Below are 8,972 nucleotides of genomic sequence, written 5' to 3'. Positions count from 1 at the left end.
TCCTGGCAAGAGCAGGGGAGGAAACCCAGTGGGAGGTGGCAGGGAAGCCACCCACAGGTTTCTAAGTTTAGCCCCAGCTACATGTAGACCACTCCCCTCACCCGCCTCTTAGGCCCAGAGCCAGGCATGACCTCATCCTTTACTCCAAGTCTCCACCCTGCCGGCTCGCTTGCCTGCCCAGGAGTCCTGCCTTTGCAGATGGACCAGCCTGGCAGGCAACTTGAAGAGATGGGACTCCAAGCTGGCAGCCAAGACAGGGACCAGGACAGAAAGACAGGAAGCTGCCACACACATGTTGGAGCCTGTGTCCTTTATTCACGCCCCCCACAAAGTATACAGTCAGAGGCAAGGCCCCTGCCCGAAGCAAGAAAATCAGGGGCCAGGGACTCTGGTTACCTCTTCTGAGTCCCCTACCCGAGACACTCTCGTGTGAGCCAGAAGTGTATAAAGTGCTGGTGTATGACAGATCCTCTGGGGAAGGCCAAAGGCAACAGGAGCCCCACCCCAACCAAGGCAGAGGGGACTCTGGAAGGGCAGGGCACAGGCCTAGGTTCCCAAAGGACTGGAAGGTGGGCCTACCACCACACCGCTGGGGCTGGGGAAGCTCAATGCAGTCCTGGGCTGGAGGAAACTGAAAAAAGGGCACCTTCAGCATGGAGTCCTAGGAGGGTAGGGCTGGGTTGGGGGGTAGTTTCTACATTCTTGTGAGGGGAGGGGGTAGGTAGGGAGGCTCTGAGGGTCTCAAAGAATGGGGCAGCCCTTCCGACGCTTATTCTTGCGGACCTGGAGGCCTGCACGAGTGGCCATCTCGAATACCTCCCGCACACCCTCCTTAGTCTTGGCTGAGCACTCGAGGTAGCCAAAGGCACTGATCCGGTTCGCCATATCCCGGCCTTCTTCAGACCGAACGGGTTCCTAGGAAGACAAAGTGAGAAGTCAAAGGAAACTGGGGACTAGGTGCACCTCTTACCACTTCATAAGTGTAATAGAATAAATATATTCTATAGCCCTGACCCCACAAGACACACAGGCCCCAGCCACCTTGGGCAGCTTCTGAACCAGGGGTCAAAGATGTTTATGCTCATAGTGGTCTCATTTCTCCCATCTGGCCCTACATAACCCCACACCCTTCTCTTGCCTGAATGGGTATCCACCACCTAACCAACCTCCCTGCCTCCATTCTCACTTTCCTCCAAACCATCTCTGGCTGCCAGAGTAAGTTTTCTAACATGCAGAGCTGACCACAATTTAAATCCTTGCCATAATTCTTACAGGATAGGCCACGTTACTTAGCCTGGCAGCTTTCTCCAATAAAGCCTATAGTCTTCTGGCTTTAGAGAGGTACTTACCAAGCCCCCAAACAAACAATTTCCCTCACTCCTCTGGGCCCTTCTTCCATATTCATGGCAGTCCATGCCCCTTCCCCAGGTGTTCTAGCACACCACTTACATACTTCAAGTGATGTACCTACTGTAAGAAGCTGTCTCCCTGATGGCAGATTTTCTCATTCATTTTAATAGCCCTTGCTTTTAGGATAAACTGAAATAAATGAACATGCGAAGTGACCTCAGACAAGTCACTTCATTTTCTTGAAAGTTCATCGAAAACTGGATCGGACACTGAGGACACCCCCATCTCTCCCTTACCCTGGAGCAGACGTTTGGGGGTGTGGCCACCACTGTTGCCTCCCGCACAGGGACAGTCAGCTGGAGAGAAGGTTCCCTCCCTGCCCCCCTACAATCCCCCAGAGGGCACTGTCCTCTCCAAGGGCTCCAGCTCAGCAACCCCAGCTACCTGTTTCATCTTGGCCAGCTCTCTCCTGGTATGCTCATCTTGCCTCAGGTCCTTCTTATTCCCCACTAGGATGATGGGCACGTTGGGACAGAAGTGCTTCACCTCTGGGGTCCACTTCTCAGGAATGTTTTCTGCACAGACATGTCACAACAAGTGTTGGTAGGTCTACTTGAGCTAGAAAGTGCCCTCATGGGACCCTGTTTTCCCACAGCAGTCTATTCAGCATGAAGATCCCTTTCATACCTCAAAGCCCCTCCCCCTCATAGTACACCTTCCCCTGGGCCCTCCCGAGGGCCAGAGTTACCAAAGGGAAGGCTAACAGGGCCCCCAGCACCACCATCCCCACTCCAAAGATGCTTGAAGACAAGGCAAGCACCACCTCTGGTGATCCCAAGGGGTTCTCAATCCCCTCCTGCCAATGACGTAACCACCATCTCACCCAGGCTGTCGGGGCTGTCAATGGAGAAGCACATGAGGATGACATCAGTATCTGGGTAGGAGAGAGGCCGAAGGCGATCATAGTCTTCCTGCCCAGCTGTGTCCCACAGAGCCAGCTCCACCTGACACAAGGACAACAAGTAGCTAGCCTAAGGGCCCTAGTCACCACATCACAACCCTGCCACCCAGAGGCCCTCTCTGAAATCACTGATCCTTTAGGCTTACGAACAGCTACCCCTTGAGCACCTGCTACATACCAGGGATTGTACTGACCCCTATACATACCATAAACTAGGTGAGTTTTTTCAAAATCATAAGACATCTGTATTTGACTTTTGTGCAGGGGTCAGGCAGCAGTTTATGAGTTGCCACTGTCAGCACCATTATTTTATTTAATCCTCACAACAACCCTTTGAAGGCAGTCTTACCAACATCCCCATTTTACAGTTAGGGAAATTTAAACCCAGAGACTAAAGGTCTTAGCCCAGATTACAGAACAAGTGTGTGGTAGAATCAGGAGGTGTACAGAGGTTTTTTAAGACTTTAGTCTCACTTCCTAACTTTTACTGGCTACAGCTGGGAGAACGGAGCAAGGAAGTGTGTGGGTGGTGAGGAAGGACACACTAGGTCCAAAAGTGACCAGGGGAGAGAATGCCAAGGTGATAACGGGGCAGGGCCCTTCGCCTTCACCTGCTTGCCATCCACCTCAATGTCTGCAATGTAATTTTCAAAGACGGTAGGCACGTAGACCTCTGGGAACTGATCCTTGCTGAAGACGATGAGGAGGCAGGTCTTCCCACAGGCACCATCCCCCACAATCACCAGCTTCTTTCGGATTGCAGCCATGGCTGGGGCTGGCAGGGAAAAAGCAGTGGGGATTTTGGGAAAAGTCAAGTCCAGAAGCCCCTGAGAACCTCCTGGAAACAGGCATCCGGCAAAGGAAGGGAGGGGAGGGAAAAGGGCTTGCTCAGGCATGTTCTTGTCAAGAACCAATAATTCAGGCAACAGAGCCTAAATTCCTAATGTCAGGATCAGGGACAGTTCTCCCCCATGGGTCAGCATACAGAAGTGGGAGGTGGAGGAAGAACCCACTTGGGAGCCAGAAACCATGAGTTCTGGTCTAATTCACTCACCAACTGGGACTCTGGGCACCTAGATAGGTGCTCAGAGATCAGGAACAAGTCCAGAAGAGCCTGCTTTTATCTGTTTTACATATCAGGGTTTCAGACTTATTTGTTCCTAGGATTTTGATACTTTAATAATCACACTTTAATAATCCAGTCTAGACCAGCCTCACTCAGCATGAGCCCCGCCTGCCCAGTCACAGACCAGGAGCTCTCTCCAAGACCACAGGATAGCAGGACCAGTCACCAGGGAGGGTGGGTGGCTAAGGGAAAGAATATTTACCCAGCATCTAAGTACCAGGGACTATGTTGGGCATTTTGACAAAAATTAGCTCCTTTAGTCCTCAGAAGCTTGGAAGGTGAATGGTACACTTCCCATTTCAACGAACTTGGAAACAGGCTCAGTGGGGATAAGACATACGTTCAGAGTCAAGGTGCATAAGCACAGGGACAGGACTCAAAGCAGGGCTGTGTGACTCCAGTGTCTCCCTTTGGTACACAGCACCCCAGAGGTGGGACGAGAGCAGAAACAGGGAAACTCACTCAGAGGGCAGTGTCAGCAGCCAGCCGGCTTCCCTCGCCCACCCCAGCCCAGTCCCCAAAGCCCCAAGTCACACAAAGGAGGCTCAGTCCTGGCAGTGCCCACAGCCCACATTTGGGCAGCCTGCCTTCCTCTCCCCCTTCCCTCCTGGGCCTGGCAGCAACACTAGGTCACTCAGCCCCAGAAAGGGGACAATGATCACACTGTAGGGAGCCACACATTCCCCATGGCAGAGCGACTGAGAATAATACACTAGGGAATCACCTCCACCCACTCCCTGGAACAGCCCCTTCTTCCCCTCTGTGGGCTCACCCAAAGGCCCTGCCCACCCCTCCCTGTGACTCAGGGCAAGGAGTCAGCTTCCAGGGGTTTCCGTGTGTCCTGTCCCCAACACACATGAACGTGCATCTACACAGCTCATCACACCTTCCCAGCTCCCCTGCGCCTGAGCTGAGCCTCACTTCCTCCTTCCCTGGGGAAAGGAGCTGATCTCCAGTCCACTGAAGTTCCAAGGCTACAGCCTGAGAGGAACAGGAGAGGGTGGGCTCTGGAGCTGAGATGAAGTCAAGGCTGTTGGAAAGGGGGAGGGGGCTAGGGCCTGGGCTGGGAGGAGCTCCAAAAGAAGAGACAAACGAGGCCAGCCCCAGCACCAATCAGGCAGGGAACAGTTAAGAAAGAACGGGACAGAAACCTGATCTCTGCCCCAAACCTGGCTTTTTCTCTCAGTCCCACATCCTGTCAAACTAGCCTGAACTCCTGCTCCCCACATACACCACCACCACCTCACACCGCTGCTTTGGGCTGCCTTTTAGCAAGCGAATCCTCCAGCCCCAGCCTAGCTCTCCTCAACAGTGGGCTTCTGGGTGGCTCCTCCCTCTCCTCCACACACACATTCACAAAACTGGGATGAAGGGAAGTGGATATGAGTCAGAGAGAATTTATAGGAGTTGAGTGAGCACAGCCACACTCTCCCCACCAAAAAAGGGACTCTCCCTTCCCAGATACCCCAAAAGACAGGCAAGAAGGCATTTGCCCTGCCAGCAAAACCCCCCAAAATGAAAATCATCCTCCAAAAAGGGGGTTCCCTGGAAATTCTACCCAGGTGACTGACACTAGGGTTTCTTCTGACTCCCTCACACCCACTCCCATTAGTCCCACCGGTCCGACTGTGTGAAGACGGGCTGGGGCAGCCCCAGTCTGGGGTGAGCAGTGTTGACCCAAGGCAATCGCCACTGGGTTGAATACCAGTTGCTCACACATAAGTATGCTCCTGCCCTCCCCCAGCAGGACAGTTTAGGTGGCACTATATTGTGAGAAGCGGCAGCTGGAACTCTGGGGTAGGGGCATGCATCAAGTGACCTGGAGCTCCTGGCTAAATTAGAAGACTTCCTTCAGGCTCTGGTTAGGCCAGAAGAGCAGCCAGCCTAGGCCAGGCCAGGACACCAGGCCCAGGGCCAAGATGGCAGGGACATCAGCTCCCTGTGAGAGGCAGCCCCAGAGGAAATGCCCCACTGACCCCAAAAGGGGCAACCAAGCCCCACACAGAGGCTAGAATGGAGCCTGGAACTTCTGGGGCCTTCCCTGAGAGAAGACATTGTGGATACGCACACGCCCTCTCCTCAGTCAATCTCTCAGATATCTAGAGGGATCCGCTGTACCCCTGGCTGGCCACCCCTGGGGTTTGTGGAGGGAATCAATGATCAACTTTAGAACCAGGAGGGAGGGCAGGATTCAACCTCGGGTTTCCGAGTCCAAATCCCCAGGATAATCCTGGTTCGGGAGTGTGAGGGAGGAGAGTCTTCTACTAAAAGAAAATAGGAGCTGGGTTCTTCCCTATACCCGCATCCCAAGCAGACTTCTGGAACCCTCTAGGGCGGCGTCCAGACCCCACCGAGCGGTGGCACCCCCGCCGGTCACACCCCGCCCCTATTCCCGCCATTCCGCCGTCCCGGCCTGGGGAATTCCCACCCCACCCGGACTCGGACCCCCCCCACCCCACCCACGTCCACCTCTGGCCGCCCGGCCCAGGAGCTAAGAGTCTAGCTGGGGCTCTCTCGCGGCGACCCAAGTCACCCTCTCGCCCCTCGCCCGGCGAGGGCAGGTTCCGGGAGGCCGGGAGGAGAAGGGAAGCTCCGGCTGGGACATCGGGATGCGAAAGTCCCTGCCCGGCAGTTCCCGGGAACCTCACTCTGCAGCCCAGGGAGGGGCCGATCGGGCCGGGCCACGCACTGCCCAGACGCCGCGTCCGAGAGGAGGGAACGCGGCCCGCGCTCAGGTCAAAGCCCCCTCCTCGGCCGGCAGCCGAGCGGAGGAGGAGGAAAGTGCTCCCCCGGAGATGAGTTCCAGGACGCCCGCCGCCCCCAGCCCCTGGCCCAGGGTACCTTCCGCTCCGCCGCCTCCAGCTGCGAGGCCGGTGCCCGAGGCCGAGACTGACCCCAGGGGCCCCGCCTCTGCCTCCTTCAGCGCCGCCGGGGAGGGGCGGGCCTGCGGGGAGGGGGGGAGGCCGGCAGGGGGAGGGGCGGGCCGGGGGCGGCCCCTTGCTCGGACCGCCCCGCGCCCCCGCCCAGTGCCGCCGCGGGTCGCGCCCGCCGCTGGTCCCGGCTCCCGCCCCAGGGTGGGAAGAGAGTCCCGGGGAGATCCCTTGACCGCGGAGGAAAGGGGCAGAGCGGGCCCCCGAGACTCAGCCTCTGCCCAGCCTTCCAGCCCCTAGGGGCGGACCGGCGTCGGGAAAGTTGAGAGGAGCTCGGGGTGGGGTCAGGAAGGGCCGCTGCTGCCCTCCGGTGGCCAAGCAGCCATCCGCTCCTGCCCCACCGGGGACCTCGCGGGAGGCGGGGCTGGGAAACGACAGTCCCCGGGCGACCGAGGCGGGGCAGGCCAGGGGCGGAAGATGCCTGCCATCTGCACCTACAATCTTGCCTAGTAGTTTTTTTTTTTTTTTTTTTTAAGTACTACCCAAGACTGCATCCTTCAGCCTTGACGTTTCAGCACCTCACAATTTCCTTCGACCTGGAATTTCCATGAGTCCAATTCCTCCCTGCCCCTCAAAGGACACTTTCGGAAATCCTTCCGGATCCCCAGCTGGGAATTCAGTTCTCACTCTCTTTGTGTGCCTCTGGAGACACTTATTGCATAAGGTATTTACGTATACATGTATCACCTTCCCAGTAAAGCGGTTAAGGAGACGAAGAAGAGGAAGTCTACCAACATTTTATTGGCTTGTGATCTGCACACTACATAGCTCAATCTCTTTAATATTCATTATAGGTCTTTGGGATAAGTATAAAATCAGTTGCCTGTGGAGTTGATTCTGATCATGGCAACCCCATGTGTGTCAGAGTAAACTATGCTCCACAGGATTTGCAATGGCTGAGTTTTCAGAAGTAGATCACCAGGCTGTTCTTTGAGACTCCTCTGGGTGGACTCAAACCCCCAACCTTTCGGTTAGCAGACCCAAACCAAAACCAAACCCAGTGCCGTTGAGTCAATTGTGACTCATAGCAACCCTATAGGACAGAGTAGAATTGCCCCATAGAGTTTCCAAGGAGCACCTGGTGGATTCGAACTGCTGACCCTTTGGTTAGCAGAGGAGTGTGTTAATCTTTTGCACCATCCAGGGACTCTGGGATTAAGTACACCAAACCCCTTTTGCCTGTAAGGAAACTGAGGCTCAGAGAAGTTAAGTGGCTTGTCCAAATTTTGCAATTTAAGTGACAGAGCAGGAATTCAAACCCAGGCCTGTCTGGCTCCAAAGTTGGTGCTCTCTTCACGCTGCCTCCTTCACTCCTCGAACCTGTCCCTTCCCCACTGCCTAGCCCGGTGTTGGGTACATAATAGGTTTTCAACAAATACTGCTGAATGAACTAATGTCAGAGTAATACAGACTTTAAAGATGTGAAGTACAACTCACACATTAAATAAATGAGAAAACTGAGGCCTAGAGCAGTTTGGTCCCCAGGCCTCTTAACTCACTCAAGCATTTTATTGAGTGTGAACTGTGAGCTCTGTACCAAGGATTGATTTCTGCCTCTAAAGAACTTACAGTCTAAATGTGAAATCTAGACAACTTAGAGATACTTTAATCCTTACAACAACCTTATGAGGTAGTATTATTACATTTTCTCCACTTAATGAGAAGCAAATTGAGGCGCAGAGAAATTACAGAGGTAATGTCAGGTCTGGCACCAGAGCCCAAACAGCTGGACTCTAGAGCCCCTGCTCTTAACTGCTACTCCCTACTGACTTCTAGTATAAACCAAACCAAACCCATTGCCGTCGAGCCTATTTCAACTCGTAATGACCCTATAGGACAGAGTAGAACTGCCCCATAGAGTTTCCAAGGAGCACCTGGGGGATTCCAACTGCCGACCTTTTGGTTAGCAGCCATAGCACTTAACCACTACACCACCAGGGTTTCCGACTTCTAGTATAGACAGTTAAAAAAAAAAAAAAAACTGCCATCGAGTTGATTCCGACTCAGCGACCCTATAGGACAGAGTAGAACTACCCCGTAGAGTTTCCAAGGAGCGCCTACCAGATTCAAACTGCCGACCTCTTGGTTAGCAGCCGTAGATAGTACTTAACCACTACCCACCAGGGTTTCCAGATGGTTTTAATACAGTGAGGTAATAGCTGTAGTTGGGTCATGCATGGGCGGTGAGATGCCCAGTTGCAAAGGGCTGGAGAAATGTCCAAGATAAGGTGATGTATAGATTTTAAATAATGAGTATGAACTACTACAGGCCCACAGAGTTATGGGAACCCCAGGAGGATGGGATTTGAGGGTGGCCCGTGGGTGGCGCAAATGGTTACCATTCCACTACAACCTAAAGGTTGGCAATTCAGACCCACCCAGCAGCGCCACAAAAGAAAGGCCTGGCGATCTGCTTCTGAAAAGATGACAGCCAAGAAAACCTTATGGAGCTGTCCTACTCTGTAACACCTGGGGTTGCTGTGAGTCAGGATCAACTTGGTGGCAATGAGTGTGTCTTTTTTAAACTTTGTTTTGATTTGGTTCAATGAAAGATGAGGATGGATTAGGAAGCAGTGGCAAGATCATGAAAGTCCTTAGATGCCAT

General features: G+C 53.9%; 1 protein-coding gene across 1 annotated transcript; it reads right to left on the bottom strand.

The window, feature by feature from the left end:
• Nucleotides 1–293: 293 nt before the first annotated feature.
• On the bottom strand, nucleotides 294–6,388 carry RHOC (ras homolog family member C). Its single transcript, XM_049880056.1, has 5 exons — nucleotides 6,279–6,388; nucleotides 2,923–3,086; nucleotides 2,234–2,354; nucleotides 1,795–1,925; nucleotides 294–915 (listed from the first exon to the last, which is right to left on the bottom strand). Exons 2-5 carry the CDS (start codon nucleotides 3,076–3,078, stop codon nucleotides 742–744), a joined length of 582 nt encoding a protein of 193 aa, XP_049736013.1. The 5' UTR covers nucleotides 3,079–3,086; nucleotides 6,279–6,388; the 3' UTR covers nucleotides 294–741.
• Nucleotides 6,389–8,972: the final 2,584 nt, after the last annotated feature.

The sequence above is a fragment of the Elephas maximus genome, chromosome 3, assembly GCF_024166365.1.
Source record: "Elephas maximus indicus isolate mEleMax1 chromosome 3, mEleMax1 primary haplotype, whole genome shotgun sequence".
In the NCBI taxonomy this organism is placed as follows: domain Eukaryota; kingdom Metazoa; phylum Chordata; class Mammalia; order Proboscidea; family Elephantidae; genus Elephas; species Elephas maximus.
This window is presented reverse-complemented; position numbering and strand designations above follow the sequence as displayed.